General features: G+C 46.5%; 1 protein-coding gene across 1 annotated transcript in view; it reads right to left on the bottom strand.

Annotated features, from left to right (window-relative positions):
• KALRN (kalirin RhoGEF kinase) overlaps positions 1–20,887 on the bottom strand; it is a 1,371,746-nt gene that overhangs the window by 530,472 nt on the left and 820,387 nt on the right. The window contains exons 14-16 of the mRNA XM_030208706.1: positions 16,021–16,216; positions 12,356–12,522; positions 2,207–2,326 (exon numbers count right to left, since the gene is read on the bottom strand). Of these exons, the coding sequence (XP_030064566.1) occupies positions 2,207–2,326; positions 12,356–12,522; positions 16,021–16,216 (483 nt within the window). The remainder of the gene's footprint in view (positions 1–2,206; positions 2,327–12,355; positions 12,523–16,020; positions 16,217–20,887) is intronic.

A 20,887-nucleotide genomic window follows, 5' to 3' on the forward strand; every position in this document is an offset into this window, starting at 1 on the left:
AAAGAAAGTTGGAACGTCATTCCAAACTGAACCAGAGTGGACAAGAAGAGGCACAAGTGTGGGTTTGGAACATTTTTCAGTTTTGAGCCTATATGAATGGCTTCAATCTTATTGCATCGAGGACATTGTGAATACTGTGGACTTTACGGTCCTGGTCCACTCTACATATTACATATTATAGCTCAGTTGATCCATAGGTACTTTGCAGCCTTAACTGTAAAGCACAAAACCTGAAACGTAGCTAGGCAAAGTTCCTTTACGTTCCAAACGATGTGAAGCTGGAACGCCTCAAATTAATTTTTTCACCATAAGGGACAGAAGCCCCTTAGGACTAGCTAACTGCGCATTCATTTTTAATTTTGGAGTTAAGGTTTGGCTTTTATTCACTAACCACATTGGTGTCTCCCTCCACCATATATCAGCATGATATTCCAAAACAGCTGAGTGTCTACATTTAGAAACCTGTTTGCTACATATTTTCAGCTGAATTTACAATCCTAAATTTGCTGCCAAAAATTCACCTGAATCTATGACCCTAAAATTAAGAAGGTTAAGTTTAGGCTTGAAATTAATTTTCTTTATATATCGGAGCCTAAAGGTGTCTGCTGCTGAAAATCAGTGGTAGACCCCTCCCCAAATCTGCCCCTATTGCCAGCCAGTTTTAGGGTCCCAGTGAGGCAAGTGGGCACTTAGAGTTAGACCCTAGTCATTTTTCAGATGTGTCATTTGAGCAGTGGCATAGGAAAGGGGGGAGGTGGGGCGGTCCGCCCCGGGTGCACGCCGCTGGGGAGGTGTCGGCTCCGTTGGTTCCTTGCTCCCTCTGCCCCGGAACAGGTTACTTCCTGTTCCGGGGCAGAGAGAGCAAAGAACCAACGGAGCCGACGCAGCTCTCAGCGACGTGGACATGGGGGCGGATTGGCCCTCCGACCCCTTCGCTTCTAAATCAATTAAGAATGTGCTCCGGGGGGGGGGGGGGAGGGTGCGCTCCGGAGGGGGGGGGGGGCGCCAAGGTGGGGGAGTGCCAAGGCGGGGCCATGCTGCACCCGGGGTGGGGTGGGGGGTGCGCAGCGGCGACCTGCCTCGGGTGTCAGCCGCCCTTGCTATGGCACTGCATTTGAGCATCCTAACTCCAAAATTTAAGTGCAAAAATACTAGGACTAGGGGGCATCCGATGAAGCTACAATGTAGTAAATTTAAAACGAATCGGAGAAAAGTTTTCTTCACTCAACGTGTAATTAAACTCTGGAATTCGTTGCCAGAGAATGTGGTAAAGGCGGTTAGCTTAGCGGAGTTTTAAAAAGGTTTGGACGGCTTCCTAAAGGAAAAGTCCATAGACCGTTATTAAATGAACTTGGGGAAAATCCACTATTTCTGGGATAAGCAGTATAAAATGTTTTGTACATTTTTGGGATCTTGCCGAGTATTTGTGACGTGGATTGGCCATTGTTGGAAACAGGATGCTGGGCTCGATGGACCTTTGGTCTTTCCCAGCATGGCAAAACTTATGTACCTATGTACTTGATATTGAAGAAAGGAGATTTTTTTTTATATCTGTCTGGGATATTTAATAAAGTATTTTTGAAATCAAAGAAATGTGCAACAGTTACTTAAATAAAGGGTAATGAATATTCATGAGATATATTTGCATGCATTGCTTCCATTGTATGCAAATAGATCCCATTCATTTTCATTAATGACTTCCTGCTAACCTGCTTCACGCCTCTCCAGGATTGCTGTTGCACACTCCTGGCCTTTAACATGGTCTAGGATGCAAGATGAAAGATGTGATTGAACTGATATTTCATTGTGGTGTACATTACAGGAATACTGGAATAACGTAACGTTCACACACGACAAAATGACATATTAGAACAGAGGCCTCAATCCTGTTAAATTCAGAGGTGTGCACAAAATTATGCACAGGAGTCAATGCCTGCAGGGCAGCAGGCTGACTATCCCCAAAGCTGATCTGAATATCTTTGCCGACAGTGTGAAGAAAAAAAATACAGATAGCCAACACCTTCAGATATTCAGCCATCTGGCCAGCTTGTAAATTTTGCATGATAGAGGCCTGATCAGCTAGTGACGCAGTTCCACTGCCTGCTTTCGGTGAGTACATTTTCATGAAAGTGCTTTTCAGGGATGAGAGCCCCCTACATCTGTGGTTCAGCTGGGAATAAAAAGAATATCACAAGCATGGCAGTACCTCAATGGCCAGCTGAAACTGTTCATGTTCCCTCTGCAGCTGCTCAGCTTCAGACAAGGAGCTTGCGTTAACCAGGCTGGCATTGAGCATGGACTCTCCATTCCGGATCCAGCCCAGAACCTGAAAAGGAAAAAAAAAACATGGCTGAGCTCATCCTGTCCTTGTCCTCTCTCATCCACCAGAGCTGTCAGTTAATTAACTAAACTGCACAATTCAAAACTCTTTGAAAAAATATATGGAAGGTGTAATGAATGAGGCGGTGACGATCCAAGGTCGGCTGCCACCCGGGGCGGATCGCCGATGCGCACCCCCCCCCCCCGGGTGCAGCACGCCCCCCCTCCTCCTGGTGCAATGACATCCCCCACCCCCAGCGCATTAACCCCCCCCCCCGGTGCATTCTTGGCTGCTGGGAGCAGCCGCGCGGCTCTCAGCTCCACTGGCTCCCTGCTCCCTCTGCTCCGGAATAGGAAGTAACCTGTTCCGGGGCAGAGGGAGCAGGGAACCAGCGGAGCCGACAGGCGCACGGCTGCTCTCTGCACCATTCCAGCGGCGTGCACCTGGGGCGGACCACCGCCCCGCCCTTGGTACACCGCTGGAATGAGGTAACAATTTAATTACAATCCGCCCGCAATTTAAAACCATTTAACCGGCCAGGAATGGCTCCTGCCTGGTTAAATGGCACTTAAGCGGCTATCCGGCAATATTCAGCAGAAGATAGCTGGTTATCTCCCGCTGAATATTGCTGGTCAGCACTTAACGGATAGCTGGTTACGTGTGATTTAACTGGCTATCCACTAATACTCAATACATTGCCGGCTAAGTTTGGAGGCCAAATTAAGCTGCCGAAATAGCAAGCCTATCTTTGGTCAGTTTCATCTTACCCGGCCAGCTCTGAATATTGACTTGGCTGGTTAAGTTGGAACCGGTCAAAAATAAACCCGGATAGTCAAAGCCGGTCACCGTACACGGCCCGGCATTGAGTATCTGGACTCAGCGCCGACTACAGGAAGCAGCCCGGCTACCTCCCACGGGCCGAATATCGCCCCTCCAATATGCACAAATATACATGAAAAGGGAGACCTTCGGTGAGCACCTCACATGTCCCATATGAACAGGGCCGCCGAGAGGGGGTACAAAATTCCCCAGGCTCGGGCCTCCAAGGGGGGCCCAGCGCCGCAGTCCCCTGCACCCGCCCCCCTCCGTCCACCACCGGGCCGGGCCCCCCTGAATTCAAATCATAGCGCCTCACCTCGACCTCGCTCCGTGTGACAGAAGCGCAGCAGCAGCAGTCTGCAGATCGCCTCCCTTCGGGCCTTCCCTCCCTGCATCCCGCCCTTGTCTGACGCAACTTGCGTGAGGGCAGGACACAGGGAGGGAAGGCCCGAAGGGAGGCGATCTGCAGACTGCCGCTGCTGTTCTTTTTTCACAAGGAGCGAGGTCGAGGTGAGGCGCTATGATTTGAATTCAGGGGGGCCCGGCCCGGTGGTGGATGGAGGGGGGCGACGATGACAACAACCTCGGGGGGGGGGGGGGGGCTCCGGGGGGCGGTCTTGCCCCGGGCCCGGCCCAGTCTCTCGGCGGCCCTGCATATGAATACTGGACTAAAGGTCAGGTGTGCCCAACAATCAGTAAAGGTTAATTCACAGCACTGGTCTCTCCTTTTTTTTTTTTACCTAGTAATATTAGTGTCCAGTTTTCAAAGTTAATGTGGAGAAATAATACTTATCCCCAGTGCTTTTTTTGTAGAAAAAAAGGTGCCGGTACTCATTATGGGCGGGGTCACCACATATGGCTCCACCCCTATGATAGCCACACCCACATTAACCACACCCCCTATACCAGCCATGGCGCATATAAACAGACATCATTGAAAATATTACAGTACTATAGGAGAAAAAAATAACGTGATTTGCTAAGTAGTAGCAGTAAATAAGACAGCCAATGTAAATTCTCAAATTGGACATATTACAAACACTAAAATGAAAATAAAATGATTTTTTTCTACCTTTGTTGTCTGGTGACTGTTTTTCTTTCCATATTGGTCCCAGTCTGTGATTCTCCTTTCCTTTGTTTTCGCTTAACTCTTCTGTGCCATTTGTCATTTTTTGTCTCCTTTTTCTTTGCTTTCTTCAATATTTTTCAGGCTCTCTCTCTGTCCAGATTTAATTCATTCTTACTATCCATTCTTTAATTTCCTTCATCTACCCGTGGCTTTTCATCTTTTCCTCACCCTTGTTCTCCCCATGCCCCTTCCTCTTATTCTCCAATCTTTCTCTATTCCCCTTTTCCATCCAGCAGCTCTGCTTTCTCTCCCCATCCTTCCAGTGTCTCCCCTATTTCTTTCTGCATTCTTCCATCCAGCGTCTTCCCTCTTTCTCTCCCTATCCTTCCGTTTTCCCCTCTCTCTCTCCCCATCCTTCCGTTTTTCCCTCTCTCTCTCTCCCCATCCTTCCATCTGTTTCCCCCCTCTCTCTCCCCATCCTTCCATCTGTTTTCCCTCTCTCTTTCCCCATCCTTCCATCTGTTTTTCCCTCTCTCCCCAATCCTTCCCTCTGTTGTTTTCCCTCTTTCTCTCTCTCCCCAATCCTTCCCTCTGTTGGTTTCCCTCTCTCCCCAATCCTTCCCTCTGTTGGTTTCCCTCTCCCTGCCAAGTTTCCCGCGAACGGCGCGAAGTCGCGATGCACGCGGCACCAGCCCCTATTTCCGGCCGCTGCTGCTTCTCCTGTTGAGCAGCAGCGGCCGCTACACAAAGAAAAAGAAGATTAAAAAAAAAAAATTTGAAACCTGGCTGAAACGCGGCACCCCGGCACTGTAGATAGCCATTAGGCATTGGCTGTTGCCCCACAGCCGCTCCTCCTCTTGCCTCTACGTCACTGCCCCTGGAGGAAGACCCCGGAGGAGCGCAGTGACGTAGAGGCAAGAGGAGGAGCAGCTGCGGGACAACAGCCAAGGCCTAATGGCTGTCTACAGTGCCGGGGTGCCGCGTTTCAGCCAGGTTTGAAGTTTTTTAAAAATCTTTTTCTTTGTGTAGCGGCCGCTGCTGCTCAACAGGAGAAGCAGCAGCGGCCGGAAATGGGGGCTGGCACTGCGTCCGTCACGGGGCGGGGGGAGCAAAAAAAAAAAAGGTGCCGGTACGCCATACCGTTGCGTACCGGCACAAAAAAGCACTGCTTATCCCAAATAATATTCGTTCCTACAATCATCCATTCACCCAACAACATGCAGCCAACGTTTATGCACTTATCTGTTCAACCAAACTGACCGTTTAACTGATGGTGTTGCTCATGAACCTCTAGAGATCTCACTCTTTAACCCTAAAATGACCCTATTTCGCGATGCTGCTTCTTGACCAGCATTCCTTCAGTGCATATTGCAAACTGCCCTCCTTCAATTTCTGCTGCTTAAGCATCTTCATTCGTAACTATGCAACCATTCTCTCTCCGTCTACCCCCTGCCTTGCACTTTACAGTACTTCAGTTTTGATTCCCTCTCCCTCCCTCATGCATTTTCCTTATATCCTGTACCTCATTTCATGTATCTGGCCCTTGAAAGCTCATGCCTCAATAAATTGATTAGTCTATAAGGTACCACTTATCTCTGCGAACTGACTGACTGAGAGACTACCCTGATGAAAGCCTTTCACTGCTGCCTACCTGCTGTTAGCTTGTACTAGTTTTGATCTGATGCTCTAAGCTACTGTCTCTGTTTCTCATTCTTACATCTGAGTGTGGACCACAGAGGTCCCCTCATCAGACGCTCTACAACTGAGAAATTCCGCAAAAAGCATCTCTGGATAATTTGTACATCAGTCCAGTATTGGTAAAAACCAGCTCACTTTGCAAAGGATTAGGGCTTCCAGCTCACATCACGCATATTCACCGGCTTATTTTCTGTCCTAAGAACAGCTGGGCTTTGTCCAATATATTCCTATAATTAGATCCAGTCTCTTATTGCGACCTGATCTGAAAAGGTTCAACTTCTGAGAGTCTGTGGTATGGGCTATGAATGAAACTGGGCTAGGAATATTAGAGATGAACGTTTCTGGTTTGGTTTTATTGAGCAATTGATTTGTTATGTGTATATATGATTAGTTTTTACTGTAACCCACTGTGATACTGTGAGCGAGGGTTGAGGGTGGGCCTTCAAAATAACACAGCTGGACAAGGCTGTAAAATAAGGCAAGCACTTTATTCAGTTAATCCTGAAGCCTGTTACTTCACAGGATCAGGTAAAGTCTCTTTAATTCTATGACAAAGTCTCAAAGTTGGCCTGTGGTTGACAGGGCCTAAACTACAGTCCATGGCATACGACTGCCACGCCCCCAAAATTGCATTGGCTTCCCACCAAGGAACGTATTGCCTTCAAGATTTGCACCCTGGTCCACAGGATTATTTACGGCGAAGTTCCTGGATACATGTTGAACCTCATAAATCTACCACCCAGAAACAGCACCAGACTATCCCGAACGTATTTAAATCTGCATTATCCAGACTGCAATGGACTTAGATACAAATCAATTTATGCATCCAGCTTTTCTTACATAAGTACACAACTGTGGAACGCTTTGCCCAGAACCGTGAAATCTATCCACAAGCATCTTAACTTCAGGAAGTCACTGAAAACCAACTTGTTTAAGAAGGCCTACCCTCCTGACCCAAATTAACTTCCTACTTCCTGTGACACAGCATAACTATGCACCGTATTGGACCTTTATCACCACCCCCTCTTTATTTCTTTGTTGCTTTTATTTATGTTTCTTATATGCCTATTGTGTATTTGTATTTTACTATACTATATTGTGTATTTGTATTTTACCAAACCGGAGCCTGCCTCTACGGTATTGTGTAAGCCTCAGTGAGCCTGCAACTAAGTGGGAAAATGTGGGGTACAAATGTGTTAAATAAATAAATATCTTGGGTAACTTGTATCTGTGTTATTTGCACTGGTCTGGATATTCAAGACTAAATCTCAGCAGGTGTTTCCCCTTGAAAATGAACTTGTGGACCCAGAAGTACCAAGCTTGAAGGCTCTGATGGGAAGTCAACACGGCCCTCCCCATTTCTGGTTGTGTGGGCAAGAGACATCTCTTCAGACCATTAATGCCCCATTATTGCCGGAGCTCTCCGCCAGTTACGCAAATGATTCTAACATTCCCTACATCGGCCTTTTGCCTCTCGTTTATCATCCTCAGGATCTCTGTCTGTTTATTCACTGGGCTTTGTTTTGGAGGTCTATGAAGAGGTAGTCTTTGCTGATCTTTATCACTGTATAAATTACTCCTGGGCTTCAGTGTCTAAACTTAGAACTGATCAATGCCGGGCAAATGAACTGCCTGGGCCTAATGTCAACTCCTGTGGTAATCAATAGTATCTGCTTCACCAACTTGTGGCCGATACAGCTGTCACCTCTGCTCCTGAGTTAAGCTGACAAGGAGAGTAAATTGCTTAGTGCTAATGGGCCACAAGAAATTATTCTAATAGTCATGGGTCTGCATATAAAGTGCACCTCATTGTGTGAATTGATTCAGTGCGATGAAGCTGTCAAGATCTCACTGTATTCTACTGCCAGGCTTGTTGGCGTAACTAGGCCCACACTTGAGACAGGGGTTTTCAAGATGAGCTGAACGAACAGGAAGAAGCGACCTCAACCTTGGGATACCTAGGAACTAGATTTTGCTGAAAGGCAGGAGGGAAGATAAGAAAATGGCCTCCACCAGAAAAACATTCTCTTGTAAATGACTATATATTGAGTCCTAATATCAGAGGACACCTAAAAAACTGAGGACCTACAAGGGTGGAGTTAGGAAAGAGAAACAAATGAGGTGCTTAATGCTCACTATTAGCAGTAGGTTCCTAACTTAGTCCTCTAATTCTATAACAGGGTGCCTACAGTTAGGTGAGGGAAAGCAACAACATGAAAACACCTCTATGAGAATCCAAAGTAGACAGGAGAAACAGAGAATGCAACACAAGTGGCAGCTCCGGGAGTAATTAACAGAAGATCCCACACAGATGAAAGTCCAGGAAAACACCTTTATTGATACCAACAAAGACCCGACACGGGGCCGTCTTTCGGCGGAACAGCACCGCCTGCTTCAGGGGTCAAAAGGACACTTGTTGGTGGAAGAAAATAATGCAGATATATAATCCTGGTTCAATATCACACATATGCTGCAATTGTAACAGATAGTAGCAAAACAGCAAAAGCAGTAGTTAACGCAGTAAACTACAAAAACACCACAAAGACGCCATACATCCCAATGACTTGTTTTTGTGCGCTTTTCCTCTGGATGTTTTTTCTTCGAAAATGATCCAAAAAGATAGAGGCACAGAGCACAAAAACATCTAGCAAATGGCCTTTTTTGAAACAAAAAGATAGATGTTTTTTTTTGTTTGAAAACTGCTATGTTGGTCACTTGATTTTTGGACGTTTACAGCAAAACGTTCAAAATTGGATTTAGACGTCATATTGAAAATGCCTGTCCACATCTAGGTATAGAATTCCAAATCTGGGCAGCTTGATATGATATTGTCATCTTATAATTTCTTCTAGACTGATACTGAGTTGGTTGAGAGTAATATAAAACACTTCCACCTCGTAAGGTCATACCCAACCTCCTAGTAGGAACGCAGATAATATCCAGAAAAGTTGATGCAAGGAAAGAGCATGCCTACTTTTAGGTGATCTACGCATGGACATTCCTACAAGTGTAATTTGGGAGAAGCAAAGGCAGAGTACTGAAGTACGTCCATATTTTATAAAACATGCAGGTACAAGTGTAGAGTACATATATGAGACATTTTCACGTTTTTCACAGCAGCTATAAAAGTGCACATGGGCATTTGTGCGTTTCTGGGTCTCTATTTAACTTTACATGGGTGTTTAATGATACCTTTCTAAAATGTGCTTAAAATAGGTTCCTTCTTCTCACATGAGACCACAGTCTGCCTTCATCCCATCATATTTAGGCTTCTCTCGAGTTAAGAATGGCCTAATTCCTCTCTATTCTCATGAAAAAAAAATCTGATCCATCAAACTGATTCGTTGATCCTTTTTTTCCAGTGACATAGCCATTCAAGATGCGCGTGTTGCATAGCCCCTCCCCATGTCAGAGTGTCAGTCGATTACTATTAATGGTGCTCTGTTTTTCCACCCCACGGTAAGGCATCTCTCCTTCCAAGCGGGAGATTTAGGGCCCGCCCATAGCTCTGCCCCGCTCCACTCAGCCCCGCCCCTAGCACACACTGATTCACGGCCATTTGCACCAGAAGTAGCCCCTCCCCTTCCAGCTGCAGCAGGAGATGACATTTTATGAAGGCATTTCCTGTTGTCGCTGGAAAGGGAGGCTGTTCAGTGGAAGCTCCTGCCTCCTCAGCAGAACTGCGGGAGATGACCTGCAAAAGCAGGAGTATCCTGCTGAAAAACATGGCAGGGCTGCCTTCCTGCCATCTTTGTATGTAATGACTTTCAGAAAAGTAGGCAGACTGACTTAGGGTTAATACATGGGTTAGCACAGGTTAGATACTGTAATGCTCATTAAATGCTTGCGTTAGTTAACACATTTTAGCCTGCTAGAGATTTAATGCACACTCATGTGAAAAATTTGGGTATATTATATGCAGAGGGGAAACTATGCACGTGCCTAGGCCAGAAAGCTTTGGTGGGGGGGGGGGGGGGGGGCTGTCAGATGAGCTGAGGACCAGTGGAGCAGCCACAGGTGGGCCTGGGTGGGCTGGGGCCCACTTACTTAGAGAGCTCAGGCCCACCCAACAGCACCACACGTTTAATGGTAGCTGGTGGGGATCCCAAGCTCTGCCAGCTGAAGGCCTCCCCCTGATGGTGCTGAAAACGCTGCTTTCCACTTCAGCAGTCTGATCTTCCTAGTCAGACCTCGAAGTGTGTTTGTGTGTGTGGGGTACAGAGGCTAAAGTGAAGGAGGCACATTTTGGCCCGCCTCCCTGAAGCTGCCCCCCTTGCCGCAACGCCACATAATTTGGCCGGTGGGGGGTCCCCAATTCCCGCCAGCTGATGCGTTTCTCCAGTGCTGCTCTTCTTACGTTGCCTGTGAAGTGTTGTGCATGCTCAGTTTCACTAAAACCGAATGTGGACGTGATGGGAGAGATGCAGGGCAGGCAATGGAAGGAGAGCAGCGCTGGAGAAACATCTCAGCCATAGAAGCCACCCCCAGTATTGAGCAAACTGACCGTGTCTAGGGAGGGGTTAGGTTCCATTGGGTTTAGCACCCCCAATCATTTTGAAAAGTTGGCTCCTATGGCTTCAGCTGGCAGGGGTTGGGGACCCCTGCCAGTCAAACCAGGGGTCCTGGATCCATTTGGGGGGGGGTCCAGGCCCCTGTGGCCCCCCTGTAGCTAAGCCACTGATGTATACCAGTTTTCTATAGCAGCAATTGTATGTGTAATTGTTGATACTGAATTTGAACGGAGCGCACATTACACCGGTACCTAACTTTAGGTGGCCTGTACAGAATCACCCCTAAGGGACAGATTCTATAAATGGCACCTGAAAATTCCGCGTGGAAAATTTTGCGTATTCTGAAAAGTACGCCTACATTTTATAGCATAGGCTTAAATTTCTGCGCAGCCTATAGAATAACGCTGAGTGCCTCGCCACCTGACCAAATTTAGTCGCGGCCATTTATGCCATGTTTTACTTGGCGTAAATCCCGATGCCTAAATTAGGCGCGGAGCAGGTGAGTTCTATAACAACGTGCACTGATTTTAGAAATGCCCAAGCCCCACCTATGGCCACGCCCCCTTTCAACTATGCAACTTAGAATTCAAGCACACCAAGTTACAAAATACTCTTAGTGACTTGTGGGTGGAAATCTTAATTAATGCCAATTAGTGCTGATAATTACTTGCTATATTCAAAATAGGAAGACCGTGTATTATAAAATTTGTGGGGCCTAATGATCAAATAATATCGTAAAGTGTCCCAAACAAAAAAAATCTCATATGAACTCCTAGAATTGCCAAACAGTACTCTTAAATACATTTAAATAGGAGCAGCAGTGCATCAACATTAAGTCATGCAATGAGAAAACATATTTTTTTATTTTGGTTAAAAGTGCTGCCAACTAGTGTCGCTATTAAAACGATAAAAGAAAACAATAAGAGAACAAATAAAAGATAAGTGGTCATGCCTATCACATACATGTTTTTGAAATAAGCTGATATTTTGCTAGGGTGGTCCTATGAGGATTTGCACTACAACCATTATTCAATGGAGCAAGAAACACTGTGCTTCGATGGTGTAAGCAGGGCCGCCGAGAGAGGGGGGGGGACAGGGGGGACAAAAGTCCCGGGGCCCGGGCCTCAGGGGGGGCCTGGCACCGCCGCCGCCTGGCCCGCCCTCCGTCACTCCCAGAACTAACCTTAAGCCTCCTTTCACTTCACAGCAAGCAGCAGCAGGGCAAGCCACTCCTTCCTTCTGTGTTCCGCCCTCGCCTGATGTAACGTCCGCGAGGGCGGGGCACGGAAGGAAAGAGGAGAGGTCTGCCCTGCCGCTGCTTGCTGCGAAGTGAAAGGAGGCTTAAGGTTAGTTCCGAGGGCCCGGCCCGGTAGCGGCTGGAGCGGGGGCCCGACGACCTCGGGCGGGCGGCGGGGGGGGCACGGCGATCTCGGGTGGGCTGCCGGCATCAGGTGGGGGGGCCCGGGGGTGGCCTTGTCCCGGGCCCGGCTCCGGCTCTTGGCGGCCCTGGGTGTAAGTTGCAGTTACATCTGATGACCCCCGAAAAAAATAAAAAAAAATACGTTTTCTCATTGCGTGACTTAATGTTGATGCACTGCTACTCCTATTTAAATATATTTAAGAGTACTGTTCGGCAATTCTAAGAGTTCATATGAGATTTTTTTTGTTTGGGACACTTTACAATATTAGATAATTACTTGCTGACATCTGATTAACAGCGCCGATTAGCTGGTTAACCAATTAAGTTACGCACATTATAACAGAATACGCTTTAATTTCCGTGCCGGAATTAAGGCACGATATATAGTATCCCAGGGTAACTGTATAAACCACTCATTTTGATGAACAATGTAAAAAGGTTGGCTTTTTCAGAAATGAATGCAGCTTTAAACTGCGGAGCAGGATGACGCATAAGAGTGACAGAAAGTGTGGCTTCACCTGCTTAACCTCCGCCTGCAGGTGCCGGAGCTGTAGGCACTGCTCCAGCCTCTTGTGGGTCTGATCGGCGTTTAATTCTAGCTCGTGCTGTTTCTCGTGAAGGAACTCCAGCAGCTCCTGCACTTGTGTAGCAAGATCAATATCCTTTTCACAGATCAGTTCAATACCTAAAATGCCCCCAGATAAACAGAAATAATAATACAATGTCAGCTCATTCAACTACAAACCTTTTCCACAGGGAAGCAAATTGAGAGGCTTCCTCTGCAAACATTATTTATTAACACTATATGCTCTCAAATGTACAGACACTGTTTATCAGCAAATCAGGAAATCAAATTTCATGACAAAGAATCCGAGTGGAGTTGAACGGGTAGATGTGAAGCATCTGTTCACGCTTTCCAAAAATACTAGGACTAGGGGGCATGTGATGAAGATACAATGTACTAAATTTAAAACGAATCGGAGAAACTTTTTCTTCACTCAACATGTAACTAAACTCTGGAATTCGTTGCCAGAGAATGTGGTAAAGGCGGTTAGCTTAGCGGAGTTTTAAAAAGGTTTGGACGGCTTCCTAAAGGAAAAGTCCATAGACCGTTATTAAATGGACTTGGGGAAAACTCACTATTTCTGGGATAAGCAGGATAAAATGTTTTGTACATTTTTGGGATGTTGCCGGGTATTTGTGACCTGGATTGGCCACTGTTGGAAACATGATGCTGGGCTCGATGGACCTTTGGTCTTTCCCAGTATGGCAATACTTATGTACGTATGTAAGTGACATTTCCGGTGTAAAACAGACTCCTGTGATTGGTTGTATCAGGGCTGCTGACAAGTGCCTCAGATAATGAATGGCCTCATTTGTAAGCAATGCTAAGGCAGTGGCTCCCAAACCTGTACCCATGGACCACCGGCCACTTGATTTTCCAAGATATCTGCCACAAATATGCATGACATAGTTCTAAATGCACTGTCTCCACGCCATGTAAATTTACCTTATGCATATTCATTATGGAAATGCTGAAAACCTAACAGACTGCGGTCTCTCACGACAAGTTTTGGAACCTCTGCTTTAGGGTCTCTAAGTTTACCACCCACAAAGCATTATTCTGTGACCATGCATACCCTAGCTCAGATTGCGAATGACCCACTAGGACGAGTGGTGGGGATCGACAGCAAGTTCAAAACTCATGGGCCAGCACTTCCTTTCTGTCGCTTTCTTTCTTGCTTGCTTTACAATGGCTTGAAATATCACATATTACACATCTAGGCAGTGGCGTACCAAGGGCGGGGTGGTGGGGGTGCTCCACCCCGGGTGCAATGCTGAAAGGGGGTGCAGAGAGCAGCCCTGCTCCCTCTGATGTTACTTCCTGTTCCGGGGCATGGAGCTGGTGGAGCTGACTGCCACACAACTGCTCTCTGCAACCCCAGGAGGTGATGCACCGGGGGTGGGGGGGTGGGAGGGTGGAGGTGATGCACCAGAAGGCTGGAGGTGATAAACTGGGTGGGGGGGGGAGGTGATGCCCCAAGTGGGTGCACAGTGGCGATCTGCCCCGGGTGGCAACCGACATAGGAATGCCACTGTATCTAGGGTTGGATTCAGTATATGTGCAGGACGTCAGACTCAAAAACAGAACGAAGGAAGAAGAGGACCTCGGTTGGCGGGGGTTGGGGTCCCCTGCCAGCAGGGGAGGGTTGGCGGCGGGGGGGGGGTCGAGAGGGTCGTCGGCAGAGGGAGGTCAAAGTTGGTGATGGTGGTGGCGTGGAAGCTGGCCACAGATCCCCCAAATTCTATAACTGCATGCATTTTAAGGGAACGCCCCTGCTCCACCCTTGTCCCTCCCATTTTTACACCTGCTTTTCAGATCTGCACGGAAACACTTAGGCACTATTCTAAAAGAGGGTGCCTAAGCGAGGTTCTGCACCAATCTGCTGTACTGGGGCCATTTCACCGCCTTGCTTCTGTTATAATGCTTTTCCACGCCAAAAAAATCAGCGTGGAAATAGTGTATAATACTAGGCGCCATATACAGAACTCTCTAGCTAGCGTTGCTGAGTGGCTTACAATAAAAATCCCAAAAGAAAAGCAAGGAAAGGAAATCACAAAGTCATCATCATAGTAAGGAGAGGTAGGAGTTGAGGGTGAAACAAGAGAAGCCAGGACTATTGGGGTGAAGACAAACAGAGGAAAGATACGGAAAAAGGGAAGAGACAAGGGGAACACTGAACTGATCTTGTTTTTGGATAAGGTGGGATACAAGCATTAATAAATAAATAAACATAAGAACATATAGCTCTTCAACGTGAAGTCACTGGGGGCCTTTTTGGAAAGAGAGATTTTTAAGTGGAGAAAGTAAAGGACAATAGTAAAAAAAAAAAAAAGCCATATCTGTCTAATTGTAAGTGGGATGGGGGAGGGGGATAAAAGAGAGCATGTCCAGATGACCACAAAGGTCTGAAAGGGCAGAAAGGGCAGGAAGTGCAGGCTCTGGAGATCTGAAGTTATTTGCCCTGCGGGTGGTACAGACAAGAGAGAGCAGTCTGGAGGCAGGAGTCCCAGATACCAGAGAAAGAGAAGTGCTGGGGAAAGGGATGAAGAGATGCGAAGGAATGGATGCTTGGAAACGGGGGGGGGGGGGGGGGGGGGGGGGGGGGGGGGAGGCAGGGAAAAATGGATACTGGAGAACAGAGGACAAGGCAGAAAGATCAAATGCCGGAAAAGGAGGGGACAAAATGTAGAGCGGATGCTGAAGAAAGGGGAAGGCAAGAGGCAAGGGAGCAGATGAGTAAGAACTTTGCATGTCTTGGGGGGTGGGGGGGTTGATGCCAGTATATAGCATTAAGGGAGTCTTGTTATTTATTTATTTATTATTACATTTGTATCCCGCATTTTCCCACCGATTGGTAGGTTCAATGTGGCTTACATGGAACAAGGGTTGGTACAAAAAGGTGCTGAATTTCAGGAGGGTCTTCCAAAAACATCTCCACACATAAACAGCAGCAACATCCATCATCCTTACACAAAAATTTCCTTTGAAAAATCTTCCCTCCCTCTAGACACTAAGAATGCACTGCTGTGAGAGGGGAAAGACAGGGTTTTTTTTAAATCCTTGTTCTGTATTGGTTGCAGTGGCGTACCGAGGGTGGGGCGGTGGGGGCAGTCCACCCCGGGTGCACACCGCTGGGGGGGGGGGGGTACAGAAAGCAGTTGCACGGCTGTCGGCTCTGCTGGTTCCCTGCTCCCTCTGCCCCGGAACAGGAAGTAACCTGTTCTGGGGCAGAGGGAGCATGGAACCAGCGGAACCGACAGCCACGAGGCTGCTCCCAGAAGGTAAGAATGCACGCGGGGGGGGGGGGGGGGGGGGGGGTGTCGTGCTGTACCTGGGGGGGATGCCGCTGCACCCGGGGGTGGCAGCCGACCAAGGATCGCCACTGATTGGTTGTGATTTACAAAATGACAGTTCTACAGAATATTGTTTCTTTTTATACTTTAATAAAATGATTTAAATATAAAATCCTAACTGTTCGAGGCTTCTGTGGACAGTGCTCGCGGGGACAGGGACAGAGTCCACGGGGACGGGACGGGGAAGGAGACAGAGTTTGCGGGGACAGGGTGGGGTTGAGGACAAACTTTGTCCCTGCATCATTCTCTAGATAGTATGTCTCACCTGAGGCCTGGACCTCCATAATATACTGGTGTAGATCCTGCCCTTGCTGGATGACCTCAAAGGTCATATTGTTCATGGCCAGCTTTCGTTCTGTGTGACGCTGTAGACGCTGCTCAGCCAAGGTCAGCTCCTCGGTATTGAAGTCATTCATCTGCCTAAGCAAGTCTTCATTCCAAGCATCTAGCTCCGCCGTTACCTTCAAAGAAAGCAACACACCATCGTATGTAATGTGAAAATAGAACAAACCATTCCTGCAAGACAGAATCGAGTTAACGCAAGAACAATTTGAGAAAAGAAGTATGAAATTCCCCCTCTCCAGTTTGTTTCAGATGTATCACTACCATCCCAACTCCCACCAATATCATTCTGTTAATTTTCAGAAAAGACAAGTACTGCATCTCTAACCCTCGCCATGCATGCTGAGTGGTGTGGAGTGGGTAGAGGTGAATCGATTTTTCACTCATTCAAAAAGTACAAAGACCAGGGGGCACTCAATGAAATTGCATGGAAATATTTTTAAAAGAAACAGGAGGAAATATTTTTTCAATCCAAAAATAGTTATGCTCTGGAAATCGTTGCCAGTGCATGTGGTAACAGATGTTAGCATATCTGGGATTGAAAAAGGTTTGGACAAGTTCCTGGAGGAAAAGTTCATAGTCTGTTATTGAGATGGACATTGCTTGCCCTGGGATTGGTAGCATGGAATTTTGCTACTAATTGGGTTTCTGATAGGTACTTGTGACCTGGATTGGCCATCGCTGGAAGCAGGATGCTGGGCTAGATGGACCATGGGTCTGACCCAGTATGGCTATTCTTATGTTCTTATGTTCCTATCAGTAAGTGACTATCCCAGACCACAGCAGATGAATTCAAACTTTCTTTATTTTATTTTTGGGGATTTATTAACTGCCTTCATGAAGGGATTCACCCAAGGCAGTGTACAGCAGGTACAGTTTTAACATAAAACTTACAATTTTAACAGCATAACAATAGTAAAAATGACCAATTATAAACATGTATACAATAAGGACCTTGTTTACAAAGGCACGCTAAAAATGAGTGTGTGCTAAGTTAGCACACACTCAATTTTAGCATGCCTTTGTAAACAAGGTCCTTAGGGGCGTAGCCAGCCTTTGGCGGGAGGGGAGTACAGAGCCCGAGGTGAGGAGGCACATTTTAGCCCCCCCCCGGCGCCGCCAACCCCCCTGCCATTGCTGAACCCCCCCCCCCACCGACGACCCTCTCGACCCCCCCACCCACCGCCAACCCGCCCCCGCCGTCGCCTACCTTTGCTGGCGGGGAACCCTTGCTTCGTTCTGTTTCTGTGAGTCTGACATCCTGCTCGTACAACGCACAGGATGTCAAACTAGAACGAAGCCTTGTGCAGGATTGGGAAGAAGATGATCTCGGCTGGCGGGGATGGGGTCCCCCGCCAGCAAAGGTAGGCGACAGTGGGTTGGCGGCAGGAGGGGGGGGTCAAGAGGGTTGTCAGCAGGGAGGTCCAGGGGCAAATCTACGGGGGCCCAGGCCCCTGTGGCCCCATACTGGCTACGCCACTGGTGCTAGCCATGTAGACGCCCGTAGGAATATTATAGGCATCTACACAGTTAGCTAAAAACACTAGTGCGTCTTTGTAAAAAGGACCCTAAATAAGGTAAGTTTGAGAATAGCAAATTGAAACCTAATAATAGGACTACCATGAAACAGTATCAAAAATATACACATTTAACAGCACTACAATTCAAATAACAGAGATATAATACAATATCAGCAAAGTACTAATGAAACACCTAATAAGCGGGCATTAGAAATTTCAAATAACATAAATATGACGTTAATGCATTTCTTCAATAGAGCTTATTATGTAGTCAAGGGGCCAAGTGCAGATACATAGATGAGGACAAGAGTCAGTTGGGATAAATGGGCTAAACTCAAGGCAAGTTCTTTGTACAGTACATTTCATACCTGTAATTAAGCTGGAAGTCTGTATGGTATTCCTCCTGATGAAGAGTTCGAAACAAGGGGAACTCTTGTCGAGGATTATGGATCCTGTGCTACAGTGACGGAATGACGGACATTTTAATCATACCAGCCGAGTGTTTTTACAGCTGCAGCAGGGTGAAATTTCATCCGAAGTTAAGGGACTTTGTTTTTCCTCTGCACAGGTTTAAATTTGTATGTTGAACTTTTCTAGCTACATATAAATAGTGATAGTGAAGAGACTCAAGATGGTTATTTAAGATTATTAGCATCCGTTTTGTTTTGGTTTTTTGTAACACTGTTTTTTTTCCCCTGCTTTGCAGTTTTCTACTGTTGCTTTTTTCAGAGCTTTAATAGAAACCAGTGATTAAAGCCACTTATGAATGGTCATCTATGTAGACCTTCTGTGGCAGTTCAGGTTTCATTTGTTACAATTTTGATTCCAGTCTTCTCCTTCAATGTTGAGAACAAAATAATAGTATTTTTCATATCCAGTTTGACATTTTGTTTTCCAGTTTGGCGACACCTGTAACTCTAACACTCATTCTTTCTTAATGAAATATTATTGTAATATCTATTGAATGTACCATATTCTCCCATACATATCCTGCGGGTAATGCAACATTTCACATTTCAGAGTGCAGTCTCGCAGGGTATACACAGGTGCAGTTTCACAAGCTTTTACATGCAAACTGGAGGTTTTAAAGAACAAACACCGCTTGACACATATTCCCAGTCATCAGGTAGCTTTTGTCATACAGTTGTTCTTGCTCTAATGGATAGTCCGTTTCTCCTCGTGAAATTATGGATCCAGTTTTCCCCTCCGTTGAAATCAGTAACGTTCATTGGCCCAGATAACTCTCTGGCCTTCCGTTTAATGTTTCTGGTGGAGACAATGCTGCAACTTTCTCTTTGTGTTATTACTTATTCTTTTGAGTTTCAACTCTATGTTCGGCCATTTTGAAGGTTTCCCTCGCCGTGCACGTTTTCGTGGGTGGAGTTTAGCCAACATTTCTTCTTCCCTCCACTCACAGATTGATCTTTCATCCACAGAGAAATGACGCCCAGCCTCACGATTTCCATCAACCTTGGCATATTCTATTGCCGTAAGGTTAAAGCCCGCAGTGTATGACTTATGTTTCGGCATGTGTGGGCTATGCATGGGTGCGGGTTGTACAACAACTTACAAATGGACACCATGCTTACTCACGGTTTATATACGGGCGCAGGTTATTCATTGGTGTGGGGTATATATCGGAGAATACGGTAAGCCACATTGCACTTAAGTCTGCTTGAGATAATTGATCCATCCTAAATACCAGACAACGAAACCGATACTAGAAATAGACAAAAATGAACTCTTAATACTTGACTACCTCACCTACTCTGTCTATTACTGAACTTTAACGCATTACCACTTGAATTCTCATTCCGGAAAAGAACCTTTAAAACTTGACTGCTTAATTTACTCTGTCATATGCGAACTATACTGCAATACCACTCTGTATTTCTTAATCCGGAAATGGTTATCGCCATAACGGTACAATGTAAGCCACATTGAGCCTGCAAATAGGTGGGAAAATGTGGGATACAAATGCAACAAATAAATAAATAATGTGGGATTATAAATATGAAATAAAATAAATAAATACGAATACGATAACATTCATAGGCGCCGGCTCTGTGGGTGGTTGAGCACCTCCAATATTGAGAAAATTCCTTGTATATGTCCAGGAAGGGGTTATTTCCACTGGGCTTAGCACCCCTAATAATTTTGAAAAGTTTGCTCCCACGCATTCAATGTTTACACATTGAACCTGAGCATGTGTTGTTTTAAATGTTCATCAAAAGCTCCTGCCCACTAACGCAGTGATGGTGCTCTATAGGTGGTATCTCACACCTGTCCGTCTGCAGAGGATAGTCCCGAATTGTTCAGATGGATGCTGGAGGAAATGTGGACACAGGGGCACAATGGGGCATACATGGTGGGGATGTGTCAAAGTCCGAGCGTTTTGGAGGGCGGTCCATTTCAGGCTTCAGAACTGGCTGGGATGCACAATTCCCTGGGTTCCAGAGGTGTTCCTGTTCTCTGCTCGGATTGGAGGCCTAGCGAAACACCAGCAGAAATTAGCGAATCACGTGGTTGGTACAGCAAGGGTGGTAGTAGCATCCCATTGGAAACGTGAGGGTGTACCCCCCCGGTGGCTAAATGGCTCTGCAAACTGAGGTATGTGAGAGAGATGGAGAGATTAATTGCTGAACGCAAACACCAAATGGGAAAATGGCAACTAGTATGGAATCAAATTCCTGAAGGAGCTCTGTGAAAATCTTCTTGTTAATGAGGTGATCGCACAGCAAGCACCTAGGTCCTTGTACCCTCTAGGGGAAGGGGAGGAGGGGGGAAGGGGGAGGGAGGGGGGTAAACTTGAAAATCGAGTTGGGGGGGGGGAAATTGAAGTTCTGTACTGTTCTTGAAGAAGAGCTGAAACTGCTGATTGCTACACTGTAAGGTGGATTCACTGACGTTATGTGTTAGTAACGAAACATTGCTTATTGGTTGACAATCTTGTGTACCACTTTTTATATTTTTTGCTGTTAATGTTCAGTTTCGCTGCGTAATAAAGACTTCTTGCAAATAAAAAAAAAAAAAGCTCCTGCCCACTTAAACCCCGATCAGTGGGCTGGGAACTTAACTGGGCAGTGCCACTGAATATCCTCTCTGACTGCTGCAGCGCTGTCTGGTTAGTGCCAATGCAGTTCAGGGCGGAGTCAAGGCAGCCCCAGAAGGTATGTGGGCTCCAGCGAAATTCGGTGCCAGTGCCTGCAGATCTAACTGGGCAGATAGACCTGCATAAAAAGCCGGCCTGTTTCTGCACGGTTAGATATG

The sequence above is a fragment of the Microcaecilia unicolor genome, chromosome 7, assembly GCF_901765095.1.
Source record: "Microcaecilia unicolor chromosome 7, aMicUni1.1, whole genome shotgun sequence".
In the NCBI taxonomy this organism is placed as follows: Eukaryota; Metazoa; Chordata; class Amphibia; order Gymnophiona; family Siphonopidae; genus Microcaecilia; species Microcaecilia unicolor.